This window comes from Dermacentor variabilis, chromosome 11, assembly GCF_050947875.1.
Source record: "Dermacentor variabilis isolate Ectoservices chromosome 11, ASM5094787v1, whole genome shotgun sequence".
NCBI lineage: Eukaryota > Metazoa > Arthropoda > Arachnida > Ixodida > Ixodidae > Dermacentor > Dermacentor variabilis.
The window spans coordinates 6289380-6317022 of record NC_134578.1 but is presented as its reverse complement, the minus strand read 5'-3'; the positions used below and the strand labels follow the sequence as shown (position 1 = coordinate 6317022).

At 44.2% G+C, this 27643-nt stretch overlaps 1 protein-coding gene across 1 annotated transcript; it reads left to right on the top strand.

The window, feature by feature from the left end:
* The first annotated feature begins 2466 nt into the window (after positions 1 to 2466).
* Positions 2467 to 27643, top strand: LOC142564444 (uncharacterized). Its single transcript, XM_075675445.1, has 8 exons — positions 2467 to 2577; positions 9963 to 9983; positions 13300 to 13365; positions 14016 to 14276; positions 16407 to 16469; positions 18145 to 18168; positions 21437 to 21472; positions 27351 to 27643. The coding sequence occupies exons 1-8, from the start codon at positions 2514 to 2516 to the stop codon at positions 27641 to 27643; spliced, it is 828 nt and encodes a 275-aa protein (XP_075531560.1). The 5' UTR covers positions 2467 to 2513.

Genomic DNA, 27643 nt, shown 5'->3' with positions numbered 1-27643 from the left:
CAACACAGTTTTCTGAGGCCGTATTTTGCAACAGTTTCAAGCTGAGAATATTTTTGTAAGGACAGATGAATAAGCTATCCGCGAGTATTCACTTCAATAAATTTTATTATTACAGAGTCACGTATGCATAAACAAATAAGCAAATAAGTTCTGACTGCAAGTTTGAAGTCACGCTACAGGGTCCGCCATAGATACGATACTTACTTACTACTTACAAACAAACAAAGAAACAAACAAACAAACAAACAGTCTGTCGTTTCTTCCATGTGAGTTATCATTTGTTTTGCGCTAATTCTCCTCGTCAGCAAAACAAACAAACAAACAAACAAACAAACAACGTGTGTCTAAGTACGCCATTTTATTGACAGTTAAGTAAACAAGCGGTTTCATGTAGGCTAGTTGATTCTTGTTTACGGATACGAAGTTGCGCTGATTCTTGCTTGTGTGGTCCTGTCTTTTCTTATGTGGTCCTATTAGAACTATGCAGATCAAATTTGTATGCGTGAACAATATGGGCTATAGGATGCATTAACAACGGTTCCATTTGAGTATGTTGGTTAAGAAATTTTGTAGCGTACAGCCGTAATTTATGAAGTTCAGTGTTTGACGGAAGCCCGTCTGGTCGGGATGAAACATGGTTAAAAGGTTAAGAAAAACCCGGGGCACTTCGCCGACCAAATAAAGATTTAAAAGAAAAGAATACGTTTCGGCTCCCACACGGGAGCCTTGTTCACTTATGGGTTGGCCATACGCCTGACGAAGGTTAATGAAGTTCAGTGTTTGACGGAAGCCCGTCTGGTCGGGATGAAACATGGTTAAAAGGTTAAGAAAAACCCGGGGCACTTCGCCGACCAAATAAAGATTTAAAAGAAAAGAATACGTTTCGGCTCCCACACGGGAGCCTTGTTCACATTATGGGTTGGCCATACGCCTGACGAAGGTTAATGAAGTTCAGTGTTTGACGGAAGCCCGTCTGGTCGGGATGAAACATGGTTAAAAGGTTAAGAAAAACCCGGGGCACTTCGCCGACCAAATAAAGATTTAAAAGAAAAGAATACGTTTCGGCTCCCACACGGGAGCCTTGTTCATTAACCTTCATTAACTTCATTAACCTTCATTCATTAACCTTCATTAACCTTCATTAACTTCATTAACCTTCGTCAGGCGTATGGCCAACCCATAAGTGAACAAGGCTCCCGTGTGGGAGCCGAAACGTATTCTTTTCTTTTAAATCTTTATTTGGTCGGCGAAGTGCCCCGGGTTTTTCTTAACCTTTTAACCATGTTTCATCCCGACCAGACGGGCTTCCGTCAAACACTGAACTTCATTAACCTTCGTCAGGCGTATGGCCAACCCATAAGTGAACAAGGCTCCCGTGTGGGAGCCGAAACGTATTCTTTTCTTTTAAATCTTTATTTGGTCGGCGAAGTGCCCCGGGTTTTTCTTAACCTTTTAACCATGTTTCATCCCGACCAGACGGGCTTCCGTCAAACACTGAACTTCATTAACCTTCGTCAGGCGTATGGCCAACCCATAAGTGAACAAGGCTCCCGTGTGGGAGCCGAAACGTATTCTTTTCTTTTAAATCTTTATTTGGTCGGCGAAGTGCCCCGGGTTTTTCTTAACCTTTTAACCATGTTTCATCCCGACCAGACGGGCTTCCGTCAAACACTGAACTTCATTAACCTTCGTCAGGCGTATGGCCAACCCATAAGTGAACAAGGCTCCCGTGTGGGAGCCGAAACGTATTCTTTTCTTTTAAATCTTTATTTGGTCGGCGAAGTGCCCCGGGTTTTTCTTAACCTTTTAACCATGTTTCATCCCGACCAGACGGGCTTCCGTCAAACACTGAACTTCATTAACCTTCGTCAGGCGTATGGCCAACCCATAAGTGAACAAGGCTCCCGTGTGGGAGCCGAAACGTATTCTTTTCTTTTAAATCTTTATTTGGTCGGCGAAGTGCCCCGGGTTTTTCTTAACCTTTTAACCAGCCGTAATTTATGGAGAGGACACGAATGCAATACTACGCATGGCAGCCACGACTCGTGTTGCCTCCTTATGTCCTCTCTGTAATTCAGGCGGTAGACGCTAGGGTAACCAGCATCAGTTCATTCTTGTCGAAGAGTTGATTGTTGGGCTAGTTTGTCGTCCATAATTGAAATAGTAACTATGCGCTATAAAAACACGGAAACAAGTAAGGTGCACAAGGACAAACGCGTGTCCTTGTCCAACTTTGTTGTTTCCGTCTTTTTATTGCGCTAAGTTACTATTTCAATCATTCTTGTCGAGACTGTACATTGTACTAGCGGACGCTCTATGGGGACAAGGCTGTCTCTTCCACTCTTCTGCATAGTCTCCGTGTGTACAAAGTATCTATCAATTGGCAAGGAGAAAGAAGAAGAGAAAACCCAGGGTTTCACGTTCCGCTCAGCATATTGGGAAGAAGAAGAAGCTGCCTTGCGCGAACGTTGCAGTCTTGACGCCAGCTGCCAGCCAGAGAACTCCTGAGCGCGATGGGCTCGCCCAAGGCGGAGAAGAAGGCGCGCAAGAAAAGGAAGAGTCCGGAGACGGCACAGGGTAAGCTTTCCCATAGGCAGTGCTGTTCGGCGCCCGAGGTGAACGAGAATTGCTTAGCGGTAAGTGGTGACGTATAGAGACTCATCCACTCTCGGGGCGGACACGTAGTTAGTATTGAAGCTCACGTATTTTCGACGTCAGAGAGCAGTCACTGATGGGAACGCTTAACGAGAGGTATAAGTACAAGAAAGATTATTCTGGAGGCCTTTGTTGAATATTTAGGCGCTTGGACACAAGCGATGGGTTTCCTATAAAAGTGAGTGGCCTTCTGTGTGGTGTCGGCTAGTCGACCAGTGTAAACCTAACTGCCTGGCGCGAGGACCCGAAAGGAAGAATGCGGGTGGGTGAGAACGTATCCCGTTAGAATAAACTGTCTTTATAGGCCCTACGTGACGCGTGGTGCCACGCTGACATGTTTCACGGTTGACAGACACCTAAACGGAAGTCGGCCATGGATAGCACAACACAACACTGCGTGAATTCAAATTTATGGGGAACGAAACAAATGTGATCAGGCAGACTTACAACCAGAGGTAATGAGTCTTTGCAGCGACATGAGCAGTTATCTGTTTTCGTACTTGTAGACTTGGCATTTCTGTATTTGAAAAGTTAGAAGTGTGATTTCCGGTAACATGCTCATTTCCAGTAACATGCGGTAACATGTGCACTTGTGACTTCATGCGCAAAGCGTTTCATCGAACAATCGAAACCACTTTTGATGCGTTGACAATTCCAGCATAAGAAATATGCATCTATGTTATTCTTAGCACTTCAAAGAGATAACCGAAATATTAACGTCAGTATCAATTTACTGCGTTAATGTGTTCCTTGACATTAGTGACCTCACTAACGAGAAGCCCGTAAGTATACTTTAATCTTAAATGACAAATTGTGGTTATAAAACTAGGCGTATAGGCGCAATTAAATTTCCTACTTGCTCACCGTTTGACCTGAAGCGTCATTCCGCAGCTGTTAACGAGCAGGAACCAGGTAAGACTATGTGCTTTTTTGACTATAAGGTTTGCAGCCAGAGCAGTGCAATTTGCGAGCATGTTGCGTTAAGGGCTTAAAAAAATTATGACAGATCCAGCGCACTTGTCAGGGTCCGTGTATGTAAATTGGAGCTTTTATTTAACGTTTCAATTAAATGATACGCAAATAGACGCATGATACGTGCCGTTGTATTTCATTTCTAACTAGGCTAAAGGAACAGGGTGCCGTTCTTCTCTTGCTGCAGACGTTTCGTTTCGCAGCACTTCGCGGTAACGCGCCAGTAACGCGCAAAACGGTTTATCACTACGTGAGCAATTCAGAATAAATGACATATGCGTCAGTCAGGGCTTTTCACCCGGAACCCGCGTAACTCGAACGAAACTAATGGAATTCGCTCGTAGCCAACCACAATCGTCTTCCTTCCAGCTGCGTTACAACGAAATGGTTATTAACAAAAATGCGTAACAATATATATTCCTGTCTCCGATGAGGTACAAGAAGCCACACGGAGCGCCTGCCACTGATGCACCTAACACTTCAAGCTAGCAAAGCTCGAGGGGTGGTGGGCACTCAAGCTGTTCTCTTTGGCAATGCCAAGAAGCGTATTAAACAAAACTCCTCATCATCCGCAATAAATTCATTCTCTGCTCATATCATCGCACTGACCGAGACGTGGCTTCGTGATAACGTTCATGACATGGAAATATTCCAAGACGCACACCGTCTATCAATTTATCGTTGTGACAGGTGGCGGCGTCCTCCTCGCTATCTCTGAACTTTTTTTTATCTTCGCGCATTGTCGTTAACACTAACCTAGAAATCATCTGGGCGTATTTAATAGTTGGCCACCAAAAAATAGTCATTGGCCTTTGTTACTGTCCGCCCACTTACACAAATACCTTTGTGCCGGAACTTCGTAAGAGTATTAATGATTTTGTCTCACGTTTTCCTTTATCTCCCATATTCTTATTCGGTGATATTAACTTTCCTAACATGATGTGGAACACAGAACCAGCGGTTTCTCCTCTCCAAGCTCCTCTCAAGCTTCTCAATTTTCCTCTTAAGCTCACGATTTTTTCGAACTATGCTCTACGCTTTCTTTATCGCAATTAACCACTCAAGCTACTAGAATCACGCCAGTCTCGGCCAACACCCTTTATCTAATCCTTACAACTAGACCTGACCTTGTTTCTAGTATTTATTTCCCAGGTGTAAGTGATCATTCGCTACATTCCTTATTCATTAATGCGCAAGTTCCCAAAACCAGCAAAATACGCAAAACAATTCGCGACTAAACTAGAGCTAACTTCAAGGCACTCGAAAATGAATTAGCTGATTTCACTAACACATTTCTGACTTTCATGAGCGTCCTATCCAACATAACTGGGACATTTTTCCAACTAAAGTAAACCAATTCACGGAAACATACATCCATGTTCGTATTATTACGTAGAATTCTCGAACACCATGGTATAACACCCATATTAAACACCTTTCGAATAAAAAGAAACGTCTATATCGCTGGGCCAAACTGTCATCCTCAAACTCGCACTGGATAGCCTACAAATCTGCACCTGATACTTTAATCGCAGCATTAAAGGAAGCTAAATATAATTTCATGTCGAGTACTTCACCCTCATTTCTTACATCTAACGTTCGAAAATATTGGCGCATGATTAACCCCAGTCTTCCTAACTCCATTGCTTTAGTAGACACAGCTGGCAACTCCGTTCCACCTAACCAATGTGGTGCTATTCTAAATGACACCATTTCGAGAGATTTCTTCGTGGTTACAAATACTCATCTTCTAGACATTTTTCATTACAGTTACTCATACATGCCTCCTACTATTGTTAACACGGCTTGAATTACGAAACTCATCAATAAATTAATAATAATAATATTTGGGGTTTTACGTGCCAAAACCACTTTCTGATTATGAGGCACGCCGTAGTGGAGGACTCCGGAAATTTTGACCACCTGGGGTTCTTTAACGTGCACCTAAATCTAAGCACACGGGTGTTTTCGCATTTCGCCCCCATCGAAATGCGGCCGCCGTGGCCGGGATTCGATCCCGCGACCTCGTGCTCAGCAGCCCAACACCATAGCCACTGAGCAACCACGGCGGATATTAATAAATTACAGCACCATTTGTCCCCTTGTTATGATTCTATTGATTGCAAATTTTTGAAAAATATTTGTGTTTACAGTTCAATCATATTTAAAAAAATATTTCAGCCATCTTTTGACACATCAACTCTTCCAGCTCAATAGAAAATTGGGAAGGTGATTCTAATCTTCAAATCGGGCAATAAAAGTTCACCATTTCATTATCGGCCCATTTGCATTACTAGTACATGCTGCAAACTCTTAAAACACATGTTCTCGAACCTTGTCACCTTTCTTGAATCTTTTTTTTTTCTCACCAGCTCAACATATGGCTTACGAAAATAATTTTCGTGCGAAACACAGCTCATATCACCTACTCATAAACTACACCGCATTCTTGATCGTTCTTTTTTAGCTGATTGTATTAGATTTTTTCAAAGCGTTCGACAAGGTCTCCCACATACTATTTCATGAACTCAGCTCAATATTGATCATAGTTTCTCTTCGTGGATAAAATATTTCCTCTCAAATCGTTCCCAATTTGTTGTAGCCAATGAACGTTGCTCAAATCAATGTCCTGTTCAATCTGAAGTGCCATAAGGCTCCGTAGTAGGCGCCCTTCTTTTTCTCATTTACATCAACGACCTTTCTTCTCGAGTTTCTTCTGATATTCATATTTTCGTTGACGACTGCGTAATTTTTTTGTGAAATAGTTACTGATAACCATGCTAACGTGATAACTACGCTAACGTAGGCGCACGTGGTTGCGCTTACGTGGTTGTCCCGTGTCGCCTTCCTTCGTCCGTTGTTTTACTTGGCGCCTTCGTTGTAGTCACGTATAACCAACTCGCCCACCAGCACGTGCTCAGTGATATTACGTGAACTCTCCTTCAGCCACGGTTTCCTCCTATAAATATTAAGGTGTTCATATCACATCTAATCTAAGTTGGTCTTTGCTTGTCGAGAAGATAATTAGCAACGCTAATCGCATGTTAGCTTACTTACGCCGTAACTTTTCAGTAGCTCCTTCATTTTTAAAGCTCCTGTTATATAAAACACTCATTCGATCTAAATTAGGATACGTCACTCCAGTCTGGGATCCAAGCGCTAACAATTTGATTACTTCACTAGAAATGGTACAGAATCGTTCTACTCGCTTCATCTGTTTCTGTTATAACCACACTGCCAGTGTAACTTCTATGGAATCGGTTATCTCTCTTCCGTCATAAGAATCCAGCCGAAAAAAATTCCGCCTGAACTTTTTTCATAGGCTTTACTACCACCCGACCCTCCGTGACGAATTCATTTTTCAGCCACATTATATATCGGACCATGTTGACCGTCGCTCTAAGGTTAAGGTTGGTATCGGGCCATGCCATACCAAAACCTGTCTTTACTCTATTTTACCTCGCACTTGACAAGACTGGAATCGCCTTCCTTCCGCCATTGCTTTCATTTATGATAACACCCGATTTAAATTTGCTTTAACTAACAATGTATAATTAGGAGTTACCATGTCTTACTGCGCTTTATTGTACACTATGCTTATTGTCTACACACTCCCCTCTGTAATTATTTGGTCCTGAGGTTAAATAACTAAATGAATGAATGAATAAATAAATAAATAAATAAATAAATAAATAAATAAATAAATAAATAAATAAATTGTTAGTTCTATGCATCGCGTTTAGCAGCATGCATAGCAAATGCGTTTCTGCCCGTCAAGACACTCCGAGAATGCTCTGCGGTCCCACGGCGCAGGTGCAAATTCTACGCACACACCCACAACGCGGGTTTTTATGTTGATACAATCCCTATATATATATATATATATATATATATATATATATATATATATATATATATATATATATATATATATATACACATACACGGGTCCCAAAGCCAAGCATTTCACCGGGACCTTTGATTATCAGTTACTAAAGAAATGGGGCAGAAATGCGAAAGCAGTAAGGAAATAAAATCAATACAGATAAACACAAGCAAAATTATGTGTTGTAATGCGAATACATAATTTATAGAAAACAAAGCGCTGTAAATGTAATACAACAATCTGGATTTACATACAGTGAAGTAGTGAAGCAGATTATGTAAAGTTAATTTGACAAGGAAATACATGTTTGTGCCCATGTTTAAATAAATACGAAGATCAGAAGGATTTAAACGCGAATTGCAGACTATTGCAAAGTTTTAGAGCAGGAAAGAAAATAACGCACGCTCTCTCACCCATGCGACACGCCTGACCGTCGCGACCGCACATTTCGGTTTGCGCAGTCAGAGGCGAGAAACCTACCGAGCAGCTATGAAGAACTCGGGACCCAAGAAGCTTTAAAACAGCACAAGCTGATTTTGTTATCAGCCCTCAGAAGCAGAAATATGGATACATATTAAAAGGCATGCCGGCCCTCTGCATCTACGAGACAAATTTCAGTTGATATCTCTTTTCTGTTGCAGCACCTGCGGACCAAGAAAAAACGCGTGGGAATGTTCTACAGTTATGAACTGGATATTATTACCGTTGCAGGATTCATATAGCCTAAAAAAAGTTTGACATTTCAAAAAATTGGTGCTCAATACTTTACATGATTTTCTTTCATATAACCTGTGCTGGCAGAGCACATCCGACTGTCCAGAAGTCGGATATGAACAGGGCAACCCATTTGCCGCGACAACTGAGTTGCCATAAGTAATCTAATTGACCTAACAATTTTCCAAGAGAACCCAAAAATTGGTATATCTCAATCTGAAGCATAAATTCAGCTCATAGCCAGTCGCGTTTCAAGCTAACAAAAGCTTTTTAAAATCTTTCCCACAAGCGCGCGTGTACAAAGGTGTGTCTTGTTAAACTTGAAATTTGAGCAACCTGTTTAAAATCTTTCTATAGGGGGCTAGCTGTTACTTTATTTTGTTTGAAGAAACATCAAAGATGCATGCATTCTCCAGTGCTTTGGTTAAAGGCAAGAGAATGCCCCCCCCCCCCCCCCCACCTGACAAAGGAAGCGGCACCTAAAATAATAGATACACTCTCACGTGAGCGACAGCAGAAACAAGCAATCAGGTAACGTATAAATTCGAAAGAAACAAAACAGGCAAATAGATATAAATTAGACATGGGCATGGCACTTCAAACTAAAACGCAGTAATGTTAAAATACAGCGCGAGCCAAGTAAGTACAGCAAGGTTACCTACAAATGGCAGATTTCACCTTATATAGAAAATACCAACGAAACGCCGTCCATTACTGTCAGCCGCGCCGAGGGCTACCCGCACACTATGGCAAAAATTGCAGGTTCGGATCCAGCCAGCCGCCATATTTTCGTCCATCCTACGCCCATTTCACGGATAACGCAGGCTTGAGCTTCCACGTCATTTCTGCGATACACCATGATTAAACTTGATGCGTCGGGGTCCCGTTTAAAAAAAGCTTGCACCTTGGCAAGTTGGGCCTCGCCTCCGCAAAGGCGGTTGATGCATGTGTTTGCGAAATGAGGCAGCCGGCGCGTAGTTCTAGGCGACTAGAAACGTTAAGCACATTCGCGGCAATGATATTGCAATATCTAACACCCTTTCATACGAGAGGCCGCAAACATAGAATATAAACTTGCGCTCAAATATCAGTAAAGTAGCTGTAAAATGTTTACTTATAATTATTATTGAACAAGCCAGCCAGGCAAGCAGTTAACCAGTCGCTGTACTTAGCGTCGCATGTTGTTTGCGTATATTCGCGTTAAACATAAGCCGAGAGAAAATTGCGAGGTCTCTGAGAGAATTATTTCCAAAATTCTGATCAGCACATAGCGAAACGACTGTCGTTGTTTTATACGGACTTCAATTGACTTGTATCCTGCTAGGGGTAAGAAAAGCAAGGGTTGTGTGTATGTGAAGCAGGGAAGACGCTCGATATAGAAGACAGTAATGCCTAAAGTGTGTGAGCCAGGATTCTGGAAGCGAAATGGCTTACCGTTTGTTTCGATCGATATGGATGATGTGATTGAGTATGGCGTCTGAATGCATCGGGTTTTGTTCAGATGCGAAGTATACTTCGCATCGCAATTTAGTTTAAAATAAAGCCACGTGGTACATGAAGACAACATAGTCGGAGTGTCTAAATTATTGATGTCAAGAGAGAGAGAGAGAGAGCCTGAGATTGGCACACATTTTTCACTGGTCGAAATGTCAGTTTATATAAACTTTACATCTAAACATGTTCAATAGCTTGCATTGCAAAAGTTCTCCTGACACTTCTAATATTTCTCCCACAGCGTCACCCGAAAGTGAAACAAGTAAGTATGCCATGCCTTCTGTGTATTTTTTCTGCGCAGAGGTCGATGCCTCGCTGACCACGAATACTAGTGGGCGATTAAGAGGAAGGAGCTTATTTGGGCAGATCACATGATGTTTAAAGCAGATAACCGGTGGTCTGTCAGAGTGAGCGCCACGAGGAGGGAAGCACAGTCAATGATGGCGGACGATGGCAGATGATGGGATGAGATTAGAAATTTGCCGACGTACCGCGTATTTGGTTGACGTTGGACAGATATTTGAAGGCGTGGAGGGTGCCTACGCCCTGCAGCTGCACAAAACTGCAGGACATTCGAAATTCGCTGAAGCGTCATGGAGCATAACACAAAACTATTTCTGCTTCCTGAACACTAAGTTGTACATTTCTCGCATTGTATATTATACAAACAAATATATCGTAATTCTAACGCTTCTTTTTGCGACCTTAACCGATATTCTTCCAGAACTACTGATCGCTGGGTGCTCTGAATTATTGTCGCGCAGTTGTATAGGCGTCAAAATCATTTCAGATGCTGGTGAGAGCAAAGAATGGGAAGCCTGCCTTCTCAAGTCTTTTGACGTGGAGGGAGGAGCTGTAGCTGTGACGATGAAAACGCAAATTAGATAAAGCCAGCCGCAGAAATGACAGCAATGTTAGGCAGCTTGGAATGCTCCGACTGGTAGAGGAACCGCAGCTTTTCGACGTTATAGCAGCAGCACATGTGCTCTCTCGCAGTGTGCAGTTCGTGGATGCTTGTGCTCCGTCTTTTATTGCGTCGCGCTTAAACGTGGCCAACCATTACTATTTTGCCCAATTTCCTTTTTCGCTGATAACCTTACGCGGTAAAATGTGCAATAAATATAAAGTTCTTGGCGAACTTATTCACTGTGTCACATCCGTAGTGGAGGAAGACCGATTTCGGCCCTCTCTTAAAACGCTCGTACATGTCGGGGCAATTTATGTTATGCAGAATTTAGCAGGGTAATGTTGTAGGCCAGTTGGTGAGACATTGTGAATAAAACCACTACAGACACACAGGACAGAGCTAGACAACGCAGGCCACCCTGTGTTATCGTCTCCCTCCGTCCTGCGTCTGTAGCAGTTTCATTGACAAAGTTGTAGCGCGTCGAGCGTAACAACGGGATTCTTCAGTTTTCTTAGTAGGAAGAATTTCATCGAGTTAGTTTCACAAGAACAAAAAATACAAGATGCAAAAGCAAACGCGGTTCAGAAGTGCGTGAAACTGCCGTTAACGCGAATGGCTGCTTCCATGCGCCGGGGCAGAGAATCGTACAGAGATTGCACAAACTCGCGGTCTTGCTTAATGCGGTCCCATTCCACTGCAACAGTAAGCCACAATTCTTCTTTGCTTGTTGCACCCAAGTTCATGTGTGCCAAGTTGGATTTAAGAACTCCCCACACATTTTCTGTAATGTAGAAGTCCGCGCACTTTGGCACCCATTGCAGCTGTCGAACTCCTTGCTCTTCTAATAAGTCTTCGGTGACTTTAGCTTTGTGGACGGGGCTGTGGTCCTCCTGAAGCCAGTAAAAGCCATCCTTAAAGGGACCGTCCAGGGCGAACGGGACGAGGTAGTTGTCAAGGATATCTCAGTAGGACGCGGCGTTAAACTTCGCTGGAAGCTGCACAAGTGGGCCCAGTCCATCCCTGCAGACGGCTCCCCAAACATTCACAGCCGTGCGACCACTGCTGAGCACATTGTGTAAGTATACCCGGGCTGATACCTACGTGAAAAAAAACCGTTATCGTTAGACATGTGGGCAAGCGCCGTTCTAAAACTCGTTTTGGTGACGTGCAGACGTGATCGTTAGCTTCCAGACCAAAGTTAAAGGCCTCCGGAACAAATTCCGAAACGCCCACTCGAGAATTGCACACAGAAAAACAGCATCCGGATTATCACCCTTATCGCTCCACCGTCGCATTGCCAGCCTGTCTTTATTTCACAAATTAAACACATCGCAGGTAGTGCCAGAGAAATGCTTGATGGCGCATTTGAAAAGGAACAAGCATCCGCTGGAGCCTCCAAAAGTGATGGCCGTACGCTACAGATAAGGGTCGGCTGATAGCGCGCGCTGCTTGCTGGCGACCGGGCTAATCAGTTACCGGAGCCGGCGTTAGGAAGCGCTGCGACACGGTTTGCCAGGCTCTCGCGCGTTCTATTTACTTGTGACTGCACCTGTACTCCTGTTTGCATTGTATTTCAATATAACTTTCAGTAGTGGGAAGCATTTGCAATCCGTGTTACTAATATTGCAGCGAGTTCAGGATTTACACCACGTAAGCATAATATTAACGTTTTCGTTTGCTATTTGCATGATAATTCCTATTTAAGATGTTGATACGAGTTCCGAGCAACAAAGAAAGCATTGCACAAGTCAAATAAAAAAAATACAAAATATATTCTTCTTGTGCGCAGAATATTTCGTTCAAATCGAAAGTCGATGAAACATCTCAACGAGTCCTGTGTACAAACTCTGTACATACCTTTATAAACGGCGCACCATTGATTGTGGCGGTGAAACAAGTAATGGCAAAACCAACATACGTCAGTTCATTACCTTAATACGTACATTGAATTACCTTGATAGGTGAGCATTATCGCCAGTTAAGAAAGGCTTTGAAACGCGTAATAAGGAATATAAAATAGACTAGGAAGGATTTTACTTTTTGCCTGCGTGACCATATGGGCATGCATGCGCATTTAAAAAAAAACAATTTAAAACACACATGCACATGCGCGCACGCACCTCCCCCCCCTCCCCTCACACACACACTTCTCGATCGTTTCAGCCATTCTCACTTGCCGTACTAATTCGTTCCTAGAAAAAAAAAAAGAACGGTTGGCTAAACATTCACTGAAACTGAACTTATTGTTCCGATACAGCAAAAATATTCCTGCCGACTGACATTTGCCGTTGCATATATTGAAAAAAAAATTGTTCGTTTTATTGAAGACGGAAGATGGGACTTCAATAAGTATCGTTTTTTACACGAGAAGTATCGTTTCCTGTAAAAAAAAAAAAAAAAAACGATTCTGATGTTGAGCGCGTGACCTACGCGCGTCTTTAACAGCTGCGACATTTTTTTTTTACATGTAAGTGCAGCGTGCGCATTGTCATGCAACACTAGCAAGCTTTACTAGTAGACGTATCTTTCAGAAAATGGTCACGCAGTTTAAGGCTACAAAACCGTCAGAGGAAAATTATTTCTTTTCTTTCAGATAGTCCGAATATTATTTTATCAGATAAGAGAAAAAATATTTATGTGTTATTTGTGACCTGCCATTTCTGCCATTCAGCAATGCAGAAGCACGAGCAGTCCAATGAAGTGCAAAGCCATTTGCAGGAGGGACCTGAATATAATGGTGAGAAGTGCCCTCTCTGATGTCAATCGCTGGACATTCATTTTGCCTAAAGAGGTACTACAGAACAACACACAATCAGATTAGCTTTCTAAACTCATCATTTAAAACTATGTTTCACTCGTTTGCCGAGAAAAGGTAGCTCTTTAGATGAGAAAATCTGGACATTTTTTTGTTGAGTTTCTTGCCAAAACTTCACCAAGTTTGTCGGTGTGACGCCACGCATTTCAAGGTACTCTCTCATAGTTGAGCCATTTCGGTGGGGGGTATGGCCTCGAAACTTGCTATGCTCTTTCGCTCTCTTATAACGTAATTTTAAGCTCTTCCACTTACAAACAATTAACCAGACCCGTGTGGACGCTTCCAGAATCCAAGACGTGATGGCCTGCCCTCCGAGATAGCGCGCGCCGCGTTATTTCGTTTTTACGCATTTTGTGGCATATTATGCCCTCTATGCCGGCAAAAATGGTGGTTTTACTACTGCGGAAGTGTCACTGTGACTATATTTGTAATAAATTATCGCAGCTTAACTTATCTTCTTAGTGTTCCTTTAACCCACGTTTATTTTACGTGTCATCGAATGAAACGAGATGTGAAAATCGAAAGAGATGCCCGCGAAAGTGCTAACTTGTAAGCGATATCAAACTCGACAGGTATCAGCATGACAGCCCCTTCTCACGAAGGCGTCAAAGGCATCACTCGGAACAGCGCCAAGAGTGTTTCCAGGGAAATCGACGACAGCATCGCTAAAGACGCAGTCAAGCACGCAGCCAAGGATGCAGCCAAGGATGTAGCCGAGGATACAGACAAGTTTGCAGTCGAGGACGCAGTTCACGATGCATTCAGGAGCGACAACATCCCTGCGACAGGCAAGAACGCACCCGTTCGACTGGAACCAGAAATCAAGCCGCAAGGTATGGCTGTTTCCTCTTCACAGCATCTTCCCTAGGATGTTAGACGTTTTTCCCGAATATTGTTAGTTTAGCGAACGACTGTACGAAAAATCTTTCATTATGGGCGAACGAGTACCAAAGAAGTATATAGGAATTGAGCAATAATCATTCCATCGTTCTCGTCATCGAACACTAAGCCTCGAGCGACGCTTGCGAGCGCCGGCGTGACGTGGAAGTGCTCCGCATCTTGGAGTGTTCGCGTGGGCAGCGCTTTCTGCAGCAAAATACCTTCAAGATTTGTCTTTTATAACTGAGCTAGTCTCTGGCGCTGCAGCACGTTGTGGCCAATTTCTATACTACTGTAATGTCTAGTGTACTTCAACGAGGAAGCTTTCACCGGATTTTTAACGAGGAAAAATTGTTGGAACAGTCATGAAAGTCTCGTTTTATATGGCTGGGATGGACAGTCTACAGTAATAACTTGCCAAGGCTAGTTTCCCTCACTGGAGGGTCCTCATTTATGTTCTCCGAATCAAATAACAGGTTAGCTTGGGTATCCACTGCAATGTTTGCAGCCGTTTTAGGTTAAAGATTGTCATCAGCGGAGCGTGCGTATTCGCTCGCTATTTCGATTGGCCAGCACCCCTTCTTCCAAACCACTCTTGCGCACAAACGAATTCACATGACCACAGCAACGTAAACGTTCAGGTAGAGTGACTGTTGGGCTAGTGCTCGAATAACAAATAACACGTAAACGTTAATCGAGTTTTGGTCCCCGCATGCAAGTCGAACACCAAAACGAGCAAACAATCGGAAGCACGTACTGACGAGAGGGCAAAACTTGTCTTTAATGCAGGGACGCTTTTCACAACCGACTAAATTTTGTGGTCCTACTCACCAGCATACACACTGTGTACTTGTCTGCAATAATTGAATTATAAACGTTGTTTGAAAAAATTACTGACTACTATATTGACTAGACAATATATTAATCATTTATAAGGTGGTCAAATCAATCTTGCGATGGGTTCACCCGTCCCTCCGGTCATCTACCCACACACTTGTCCAGAGAGACACTGACTCGATCTATCGATTCATCGACTACATCACTACACTTGGCACACGGCGATATTTCTTTTTATATTTGGACGACAGAAACGAGCACAAAAATAACAGGGGTGAGGAAGGACACATGACAAATTAACACAGGACACGGACCCGTGAATGAAGAGGACATCCGCTGTTCGCCATCGACGCCTCAATTTTGCTTAGACAAAGTGAATTTGACACCATCGGTAGGCTTCATTATCTGCATTAGGTGAGTGTTCTTCTTCACTGTGTGCATATGCCTGACGATCTGGGGAAGTGCACACTCTGACCTGATTATTTCCAATAAAGGTCAACTGGAATCGAGCGCTCAGACCTTCCTTCTCTTTATGTATTCTGTGTTCCTTCTATCGCCCAAATATGTACCAACTCGTCGAGCAACGGGCCACTGCCTGTTTCCACATGTCCTCTCCGTGGGGAGAGCTGATGTGGAAGAGATGCGTAAGTGAGACAAAAACTGTGATCGACGCATTCTAGATAAAGCGCGGCGTGCTCACTCTGGTGGTGACGTAATCAGGAGATGCCGACGATAAATGCTAGCGCCGGCAGCAAGTGCTCACGAAGTTTCATTTCAGCGATCCTTCTTCGCCCATACAGCACATGACTGAAATTAATCTCCTGTCCCTATCACCGCTACAACTCCCTGCATCCATACCGAAGGATTGGGAAGAGACGAGAGAGTGCGACACACACATGCGTTGGCTTGTTTGGTGTGAATCGGAGCCAACTAGCCGACCAACAACCCTTAACAAACTGACTGCAGTGGCTTCAAGTATGAAATAAAATAAAATTACTTCTTACCATTTATTTGTCCTGAACCAAGTAATGTTTCCAAACGTTGTTGATATACGCCCACTCCTGACGTAATGTTTTCTATTGGACCTGCTTTGATGTGTCAAGAAAGAAAGAACGAAGTAAGAAAGGAAAGGTGACACCTACTGGTAATGTATGGATCCGGAGCTTTTCTGTGCAATGTTACGGCTCAGTGCACGCTTGTGTACACGACTCACGTGCGCTCACTGCCACACTCTTTTCATTATGCAGAAGAACGCAGCCTGTCCAGCATTGCAAATCTGTGCCCACCAGGCTCTTACGAGCAAATTGCACGTGAGTAGCTCTAGGATGTCGCTTCACAACCGAGGGGTTAATTGTGTAGCATTGAAGAGCGCAACGTAACGGAAAGGTTTAGCTCGGGAGCTCCTATATGCCTAATCACACGGTAAAGGAGAAATGGTCTTTCTTTAGGCGTTTACTACATCGAATTTGACAAAATTTGTTGCATTTAAAAGACAAAGTTAAAATCTAGTCACTGCAACAGGCAGATTATTGGTCAGGCACTGCATGTTTATACAAAAATTGAACACTGAAAGTTGATAAAAAAATCAAGTACCAAGTTCAGCTCTGTATCTCGGCAACAATTAACCATGAAACAATTTTGCAAACTACGCTTCATAACATATGAAAAGGAGAAATTGAAGTACAGTGATCTGAAATATACTGCTAATTTCTGAGTAGGACTTGCAAAACCCTTGTAGACAATGTAAACATTCCATGTAGGCTGTAAACTCGCCTCAAACATGTCCGCTTTACATGCTTCAACAGATGCAGTTTATATTTGTTTCTGGTGAAAAGTTACGGGTCTGTAAGCTTAGCGCTTCAATTTTTTTGAAAATTACCAATTTTCGGCAATTTGGGAAGAACATCGATGCACTAAATGAAAATTCGGCTTTCTAGAGTTACTAGAATTAATCTTTCTCTCGCAAATAAAACGCTCCATTCAAATAGGTCTAGTGGTTGTCTCATGATGGCATTTCAGCGTTCTGCATGTATTTTGACTGGGAAACCCGAGGTAACACGTCCTCTGATAAGATGAAAGCGGAGACAGGCCGCACAAAGCACTACACTTCCAAGGAAGGTCGATTCTGAAAAGAAAAAGCACGCCAATATGCGAGAAGCTACAATGACAGCAAATTGAAAGATAAACAGAAAAATATGACAGGAGAACTAAGAATCAGACAAAAGAAATGGTTGTCAGCGTTGCTACGAATGAACACGAGCACAAACTGAGCCCCCCCCCCTCCCCCCCCAAAATAAAAATGAAGAAAAAGAAACAGCTCTTTATCCAAGAGAGACACTATCGTAAATATTTGTTCAAAGTTAGCGGTATGTGCCTCTCGTCCTCGTCTTAAGTTACGTGGTTCAATGTTTAACATGCTGTGCCAACAAGCACAAATCATCACGCTTTCTAGTTTAATAGGTTTTCTTATTTAGCCTTGGCAAACTCGAAACAAAACCTATGTAGTTCAGTCTTTTGGGTGCAGTATTCTGCCGATGCATTAAATTGCGTCGAAAAGTGACATCATGAGATGCCCAGGAAAAGTAATGTTAGACAAAGGCATGGAAGAAATGGAAATAACTCAACCCTATATCAATATTTCTTCAAGTCCTGCGCATTCATCACTCATTAACGCTAAGTCGAAAACAGAAGGTTGCGAATACTTGCCTACACACATTTATAGATTTCTTCGCGGCCGATAGTGAGTCGTTCTTCCCCGGCAACTTGCACAGACATTACGCTCACGGTGTTCATATTGGGCAATATGTGCTTACATGTGCGACAGCTAAACTCTACGAAGGACAATATGCAATAAGTGTCGTGTACAAGTTAGGAAGCGAAAACGGAAGCACTGACCAGGCACCCTCGCTTTCTGCTAGAAAAGGTGCAAAAATACATTTTCAAGTGACAGCTTGACTTATACTTTGTTGCTCTCTTTTTTTTCAGCTTTTGCCTTGCTTTCTATAGGAGGTAAGTTAGTGTTCGCTTTCCCTTTATTCGGGGAGAATACAGTGCGCTAAGCAAAAAACATCAGTTACCCCCCTCCCCCCCGTGGATTAGAGGGAAAACGGGGGTAGTCGATATTCCAGTCGCTTTTTATACAGATAGGGATGTATTTGGGCAAGCCATCTGAGGTATATAGCGGTCACGTGGCCTACCACAGTGAGTGAGTGAGTGAAATAACTTTATTAGGTCCAGAAAAGACGCAGGGAAGACCCCGCGCCACCCGGCTAGTCCCAAGTAGGGACCGCCAAGCCGAGCTTGACGGCCCGATCGCGGGCACTCTGGACGGCCAGAGGCATGTGCTGTACCACTATCAATTGGTATATGACCGTGACTGTGGCCACAGGTCAGTAACAGCGATAAGTTATGTGGATGACTTGCGTGCACCTTAAACAAAAATGACAAGTGAAACCAGCAGTTCCGTAGTGTCATGAAAATCCGTCTAAACGATTACAACGAAGCAGGTTAAAAATCTTTATGAGAAGTTATACGTCCGCGATACAAACGCAAGATCAAAAGAAAGATGCACGTAACAAACAGCATTAAACTAAATGCTTATAAATACTGTGTACAACACAAAAGCGCTGACAGCAATGGTGTGTAGATATATCTAGGAAAAAAATTTCCAAAGAAAGCTCCAATCACTACATTCGCGTGGTAGAATGCAAAAAACCAGGAAAATAATCTTTAAAAACTCGCAGTTTCGCCCGAAAGGCGAAGGATCGATTGCGATACTAAATTAGTAGGCAGCTATACGCAGTAAACATAGTGGTTTTATCAGCCGTACAAAATCGTGAGCATTCGCTTACAAACTAAATTAGCAAGCACGGTTTCACGCACGCACAGGCAAATGGAAACACATCTCACTCAATCAGCGCTGACACTCGCTGTCAAAACACTGGTGTGAGGAAAAACGGCAGCAGCAGCGAGCAAATTAACCTTCTTGCTGTCTCTCGCTTCAACGCGAACTTCAAGGGAAAATAAAAACGCGTTATATTCATACAAATACGGTAGGTGATGTGATACAATTAGTAAATTTCCAGACTTATAGGATGTTCTCACCAGGCGCAAGAGATGAGTAATTATAAATCGTTGGGAGAGGCTCGCATTACAGTGAACATAAAAAGTCGCAGTTAAGCATCAGTTGCGATAGCATATTAGCAGGTAGCTATGCGAAGTAAGTATAGTAGTTTTGTCGGCCGTATAAACTTGGTAACATTCGCTTACTTACTAAATTAACAAGCATGGTGCCACCGCGCACACATCACACTCGGTGGCCGCGGGCACTCGCTGTCAAAACGCTGGTGTGAGGAAGCGCGGAAACACCAGCGAGCGACGTGACCTTCGTGCTGTCTGTCGCCTCAACGTAAACTGAGAGGCGAGAACACAGCACGCCCAAAGGTGTGAGCTGTCGGCACACCTACACTCTGCAGATCGCTTTCAACACAGGGTGCGCACGACCGCGCGCGGCCGCGGAATACGCAGTTGCTGCCAGAGTACAATGCCGCCCCTCTCCCTCCCCTCCCCCGGGGGCATGAGCTCGACGGAAGACGGGCGCGCTGCCTCCCCGGTTTCCTCCCTTTCACGCGCGAGATTGAGCCGCGATGGTCGGCTCCTCTCGGACGAACTGAAGCGTCGTCCCCCTCCCTCTCTCCTCTTCCCCCGGGCCTTTCGGGCGACGGAAGACGGCGCGTTTCCTCCCCGCTTTGACCCCTTCCGCGCGCCAGATTAAGGAGCGATCGTCGGCTCCCCTCGCGCGCTCTTTTACTCGCACATACAGCATACTGCGCGCCGCGACGATGTTATCGCCCTTGAACTTTAGGAATATCACGGCGACGCCGACGGCAGAAATGCGCCTGGAATGTCCATATAATTGCTATCGCAATATGATGACGATGATGGTGACGGCGACGGCGACGACGACGACGCAAGAAACAAATGCTGCCCTATCTCGATACAGTTCAAATTAATCATCCCGACAGAGTTTTGGGCTGACTTTACCGTTGATCAATTTTATACCGTTATTCTGAAACAAGATGACGTTACTGGCACAAATGTAGTTTAATTGCGAAACTAAGCGCCATGGTGATTATTTGATTAATAGACTGCGTTTATTCCGAACTGGGTGGAACATCATTAATTCTAGATCCACCATATTTTGCAGGAAAAACTGTAGAGTTAATTGCACCAGAACGTAAGTATGATAGCGAAAAGGCTGGCACACGTTCAAGCAAAAGAAGTGAACGCGCGCTCCAGTCTTCGAGCAGACTTTGGTGTTCTGCAAGGAAAAAAGAAAGATCAGGATACACGCAGCAAGCCTTTCATATCGCGAGATCAGTATGCGCGCGTGATTACTGACCAATTAGCTCGACAAGCCAAAGAAATTGAGATGATTTCAACATGCACCTTTATGATGATTATGCTTTCACGTGAACAAAGCGTGGTGCAGGAATGCACGAAACGCATTGTTCAATTTCATGCTCTTTCTTTTTTGCTTCAAGGTAAATGAGTTGGTACGTGATGGTAGCCGTGTACCGTTTTCTTATCTGTTGTCTGTTTTCCGGTAGTTTGTTCTCAAGTGCAATCAATCAGAATGATCTAATTACACAGAAAAGCCAGTTTCAGAACGGAACCAGCGTTTCAATAAGTCTCCACCAAGGCGACAAAAGCCTAAGTAGCAGACTAGAGCGCGTTAGCTCAGGCCGACCTATCTGCCTTCATTCGAATAAATTATCTCTCTCTCTGTCCTTGGCAGCGTTCATATATCTATCTCTTCGTCACCCCCAAATGACGGAGGATTATAAGCCGGTGCGGAAATTAGAATGGTATAATTCGGAATGGCCCAAAAGCAGAGTAACAGACACCAATCTCGAAGGCGGCGTTTTTGCGGACTGTGTGCGCCGGAACCAATAGCAGAGCCGGAAACACGTCATTGCCACCATCTTTTGGACACCAGACTGGCTTTTGCTAGACACACATACATCGCTAGGCTACTGTTCATCCCTTCAAGTCTTGTGATTTTGCGAAACTCTGTCTCGTTTAGACTCTATTCCTAAACTAATTTTAACTGGAGTGCTTTCCACAGGAAATTCGACAGCGTAAAATTTGATGGGTGCGCGCAGAAAGCTGTATGACGTTTCACTTACATTGTTTGAACGTTTTAGAAAGCCAAGCTTAGGATGAAAGTCAATGAAAGTCGAACGTACGCTAACAGTCCTCATTCTCTCTATTTCAGGCCGTAGAAGCTCTGCTGGACACTACAGGTCGGGAGGTGTGTATGCCTACGTGATTTTTGTTCCTAGTCATAACATTCTCACCTCGTTCGCGTCTTCAAGTGAACAGACTGAAACGGCGCTCTTCTATTAAGTCATGAACAGCATGGATGTTTTGAACAGAGAAGTGCCAAAATCATTTTGCAGGAATGTATGCCATTGTGAGGGCAAATAGGAGGGGTGTCAGGTGCACGATAGAAAAAAAAATGTGCAAGAACATTTAATACCGCTGTGCATTCTTCGTGGCTAAGCCGCAGTTCTCGATTACCTTGTTGCCTGAACTTATTTCTCGAGTGGACGTCCGCGTACTTCAACAAGGCATATTGGACGCAGGGCAGTGACCTCATGCGTACTGGTAAGACCCGTGTCGGCGGTGAGTGAAACATGAACCAGATTTCCCTGTTTGATTGAAACGCGCTACTCGAACAAGAAAGACTCAAGAAAAGGGGCACAAGGCGCATATTTTCCCTGTGGGAAAAAATATATCGGACAGACAGGGAGATGTCTTAATGACCGATTACGGGAACATTGCAAAACTGTGAAAAATAAGCAATGCGGTCATCTGTCAACCCACTGTCAAGAATAGGGCTGTGCGCCGGTGTATGGATCCTGCCGGGTTCTTGCGAAGCACAAAGATAAAGACGTGCGAGAGATTATTGAGGCTCAGGCTATCTGGCGGAATAGAGACACGTGTGTTAGTGCCCTTTCAATAGATAAAGAGATGGCTTTTTTGGACGGGTAAGATTTGGATAAGGTGGCGCCACTGCGCATGGGTTATATAGGTGTATTTCCTGAAAATCAAGTTGTTGAAGTTAGCGCATTGGGGTGTTGTCGTCTCCCTTCCGTCCTTGTTTGCTGGCGCTAAATATGCTTTCAGTTTACCAACACGCCCAACAAATGGCAATGCTGCATATTTCCTAATTTTTTTTTTACAACTCCGAGGATTTACACTATTCCGAGGATTTTCGAAAGCCCGCTGCCTTCCTTGCCTAAGCCGTAATAAAAAAAGAGAAGAAAGACAGTTTTGTTCGGCATATTAACGAATCTTCAGTGCGTACACATCCCTTTGACGTGACGACTTTTCCAGGTTTTGTGAAGTCGCGTGACAGTGACGCCGCGTGAAGTGGGCGCTGCCCAAAAATGATTTTACCAATATCGGAGTGCTATTGGTGAAAAAGGCGTAGAACAGGAAATGAGTTTTAATTTCTTTTTGTTTGGCCTAATCGTGCATAATCAGGGTGCGCACGTTATATGAGATGGGGAGTGCTCGCAGTTTTTGGACAATCGTGACGGGCTAATGGCAGAAACGGAATAGAAACAGATCAGAGTAGCCTTACGTTATAGTGCCCCTGGTTCACCACCACAAAGTTGTCCATCCGCCGTGGTGGCACAGTCACTAGGTCATTCTGCTACTGAGCAGAAGGCTGCTGGTTCGAAAATTATTTTTGTTTGTTTGTTTTACTTGCCAAAGCCACTATCTGATTATGAGGCACGCCATGGTGAGGGACTCCGGAATAATTTCGACCAGCTGGGGTTCTTCGACGTGCGCCCAATGCATGGTACACGGACATTTTTGCATTTTGCCCCATCCAAAGGCGACGCCGTGGCGGGGATTCGATCCCGAGACCTCGTACTTAGCAGTGCTGGGTCGAAGCCCTCCCCTACAGCAGTCTCTGATAGCTTTATTTTGGGACGTTAAACGTAATTATTCAATGAATATAAAGGCCTAATTCCTCGGACTGAAAGCAAGGACTCAACTCGTAATCCCGGCGTGCTGCTTAGAACCAGAAGAGTACGCATTTAGGCTGGTTGGTTCATGATTACGAGCAGTAAAACAGCGCTAAACAACAGGACGAGGAGAGGGACACAGAAAAAAGCGCTGACTAACAACCAGGTGTCTTTATTCTTTCAGTCAGCATATATATATGCTGCGCCGCTATCTCAAAGCACAGAATCAACAGAATTCAGCATGCGCAGGGGAGAAAAATGCAATTAATGCGATAGGAAGGCAATCTCCTTCGGAAGCAGAGAAATAGAGGGAAGGCTTACACATGCTTCGCCGCTAACATGAATGTGGAAAGCTTCGGAAATAAGACGTGCGCGGTCATCGTGGTATTTTGACAGGTAGGTCACATCATTAAAAGACGGCTTGCAGCCGCATTCATTGCAATGCAGTGGTAAATGACTATCTCTAGCTCGTTCTTGAACTTTGAGTGTTCGCGCATGCGGTCATTGACGCACCGCTCGGTTTGACCCATATAAAAATGCTTGCATAAAAGATGAATTTTATAAACCACACAGTCACAACAGTCACCAACAAACTTCTGTCTGTGCTGCTTCTTACAACTTTCTTAGTTGTCCTCGGCCACCCGATTGACTTGATGGCACAGGCTACCTAACCTATTTCTGGCAGTGAACAGCAACCTAACGCCTGCCCTGCTGACAACCTTTTTGACATTATGCACAACCTGGTGCACATATGGGATAACCGCAACCATTTGCCGTGAGCGATTCTCTGATTGAGTAGCTGCCAATTGCTTTCTTGTAAGGCTTGTTGCGAGGCTTTTAGCGATGCTGGTTAAAAGCAGTGCCGGGAAACCTGCGAGCTTCAGCCTGGCTACTTACTTTTCGAGGCTTGCATCTATTGGTGCTCACAAGACCTGATGAGGGCCGCCTTCATGCAAAATCTTGCAATACCACGCTTGGCTATCTTTGAGTGCGCGGAGGAAAAGGGAAGAAGGCTCTTATGGGACCGAGGAGCGTAACCCCAACATACATGATTACTTGAGAACGATAGCTTTAAGTCTAAGAAACGCAGCTTGTTGTCTGACGGAAGTTTCGTGATCAATTCAAAGGAATTTAAAACTGTACGGAACAGGTCAAATATTGTAGCAGCAGCAGCAGCAGGCTGCGCGTCAGTAGTGTTAGTATTGTAAAAAATTAAAAAGTCATCAACGTATCGCATAACTTTTACAGTGCTCGTCTGGCTGAGCTTGGTTCCAAGATTGCGGTCATAGCTGGCTAATAAAATGTCGCTAAGAACAGGGGCTATACATGAACCGATACACACACCTTTCTTCTGTATAAGAAGCTTATCCTCCATGGAGACGAAAGTGGAAAACATGTAAAACCTCAAGAGCTCTAAAAAGTTGTCGACATTGATACCACATGCATTCTGAAACCTAAGAACACCGTATTTGTCAATGCAATGGCCGACTTCAATGCATACACCATCTTGAGGCAAATAGCAATACAAGTCCTTGATGTCCGCGGAAAAAGCTCGGACAGCCTATTGGACATTCCTCACGGAGAAAGGTGGAGGGGTCTTTATGAGGAAGGGGTCATCGATGTCGAGGAGGCACAAAAACCTTTGCAGGAACACTCCCACTTGTTGCCAGGTTCCACGCTCAAAAACAATGGCCCGAAAAGGGCGCAGTTCCTTGTCTGTCTTGTCGCTGAAAAACACAGAAATACTGGTTCCTTTGCAGGCCTTTATGGAGGAGGCCAGGTAGGAGAGTCCGTCTCCAACCTTCTCTCTATTTCTCTCCTTCCGAAGGACGAGATTGCCTTCATATCACATTAATTGCATTTTTCTCCCCTGCGCATGCTGAATTCTGTTGATTCCGTGCTTTGAGATAGCGGCGCAGCATATATATATGCTGACTGAAAGAATAAAGACACTTGGTTGTTAGTCAGCGCTGTTGTCTGTGTCCTTCTCCTCGTCCTGTTGTTTAGCGCTGTTTTACTGCTTAGAACCAGCACGCGCAGTTTTCTGGTGCCGCACAGTTTGCACAAAGATCTACGCTTGCTTGAACCTGTTTTTGTGCGTGTGCGCGTGCGTGCGTGCGTGCGTGTGTGCGTGCGCGCGTGTGTGCGTGCGCGCGTGTGTGCGTGCGCGCGCGTGTATGTACGATACTATGTGTGTACGCACAAACAGAATCGCGCGCGATACTGTGTATTGCGGGTACTTGGCTTTCGCCTCCCAGGGAAGTCGGTGACGATCCATAATGAACGGGAAGTTAGATGGAAAGACTTCGTGGACTCGCAGAGTTGCGGCAGAGTTGACCGAGTCTTTTTGTGAACGCAACATACATCATATGCTACACAATTTAAGTGCCATCTTAAGCAAGCAACTGTAAAATAAGCACGCATTGTAGGCGAGTGGAAATTCGTGTATGCGAATTATTGCCAAAAACACTGGCTGTTCTCCTCACCGCTACTACTCAATGTATTGGCTTAATACATCAATCGCATACTAAATTTTGTAACGATTAGCGAAAGCAGGTCACCTTCGAGCAGAGTTTTACATGCTATACGGTCTTCATCTCTGCTCTCCTGTGCCACTCTCATTTCCTCCCTCTGCTTGAGCTCGGGATTTTTAATGTTCTTCACCGGCTTCCATGATGCAGGTTTGGTCGCTGCTTTGGATTACCCCAGCCTATAGTGTGTCTAGACTGTCGTTGCGACCTCAGTCTGCAAACAAGTTAAAACAAATGTGCGAGGGGCGTTTCATCTCCGAAGGGCGGCAAATCGGGAAAGTTAGGCGCTCAAGTTGATGGCTGCACCACAGCGCGACAAGGACTAAAGAATAGGAGAGGACACCACACGCGCTGGTGAAAAACTCGCGTCATCCGAATGAAGCCGACTGATTACTTTCTTCTGATGGGCGAAGCTTATGGTGGCACCTTTTGTTGAAACTACGGGGAAATGTCTCCTATAATTCTACGTGGCCTGTGAGACAGCGGTGCGTTGTTTTAGGCACAATAGAGGGTGCTACTAGGCTTCATCACGCAGTGCACGGTCGGCATCGCTTGCCGGCGCGAAGATGGGACGTGCAGGGCACGAACATCGTCATTTTGCAGCTTAGACAAAACCGTTACTCATTTTACGTGAGTTTTTGACAACTCCTATACACAGATTGATTGATTGATTGATTGATTGATTGATTGATTGATTGATTGATTGATTGATTGATTGATTGATTGATCGATCGATCGATCGATCGATCCGTGGTATTCAACGTCTCAAAGCCCAGCACTGGGCCTGCTTGCCACCTTCTTATAAGCGTGCCCGCCAGGGCTAGCAATCAAACCCACTACCTCGCTCTGAACATCAAAATGCCACAGTCACTGAGGCACTGCGATGGGTTGTGATATATTTCAGAGTGGTGTTAACAGTATCACGTATCGATTCCGACCGCTCTAGATGCCCCATTAGATGCAGTGTGCATGACTGCGCGTGATGACCTTTATTGCTGAGTTAAGAGTTGTGAACTTGGTGCTTCAATTTGCACATTTTTCTGATTTAGGCAATTTTTTCTAAACAAAAATTAAAAAAATGTGCAATCAACAGTCAGCAAATTTTAGCATTTTCTTTTAAATGCAACAAAGTAGTTGATTCAAATGATGCTGCGATAATCTATTTCTCCATTTCCGAGGTATAGATAGCTCCGTCTTAAAAAAAAATGTGTTTTGGTTGTTTGATTGTTTAGTTCACCTGTCATTCCCTCACGAGTGTATGTACATGCGTCGTATAGTAGCCTTGCCTCGCTAGTGTTAGCCCCCATAGCACAAAACTCAATTGAGAGAGCCCAAATAACTTTAGCAGTATGAGAACGCACTTGAAATTCATGACGTCGCACTGACTTATATATGTCAATGTAAGGATCTCGGCGCGAAATTCCAAAAATAAAACAACAAGGAAGTTTGACTTTCTTTTCTAGTAATCATCTTACCAAGAAATCAACAAAAATGAAGTTTTAAGACGATACTTTGAGGACCGGCAGTTGTTGTTGCGACTTTGCCTCAAAATCAGATTGCAATTTCGGCACTCCGAACGTCGGAACTCATTTTTATTTTCCCTTCGTGTCTGGCGCAGAAGCCGCTTTGATGTTTCGGCGCCGGTCAGTGCTGCTAATCGTGGCCGCCTCGGCTGTCGGCTGCATCATGCTGACGCTCGTGGTGAGCAAGCTCATGCACAACGCGCAGGAGATAGACCTCGCCTGCATCAGCAACGAGTGCCGAAAGGTGATGCCTGCTGCACCGATCGCCGCGATCATATACGTAGCCTATGTAGGTGCATTCCGCTGCGCGAACGCAGCTGGCACACTACGCAACAAATTGAGCGCTGCGAGACTGCATTCAAGCTCGATGACTCGAGCGGCCGAGTGA

What these genes read in the sequence shown, in the direction of transcription:
- LOC142564444 (XM_075675445.1), top strand. Translation starts at nt 2,514, where the DNA reads ATGGGCTCGCCCAAGGCGGAGAAGAAGGCGCGCAAGAAAAGGAAGAGT. An exon ending in GTCACCCGAAAGTGAAACAA is followed by an intron (nt 9,984 to 13,299) that starts GTAAGTATGCCA and finishes TCTGCCATTCAG; the next exon opens with CAATGCAGAAGCACGAGCAG. An exon ending in CTCTTACGAGCAAATTGCAC is followed by an intron (nt 16,470 to 18,144) that starts GTGAGTAGCTCT and finishes CTTTTTTTTCAG; the next exon opens with CTTTTGCCTTGCTTTCTATA.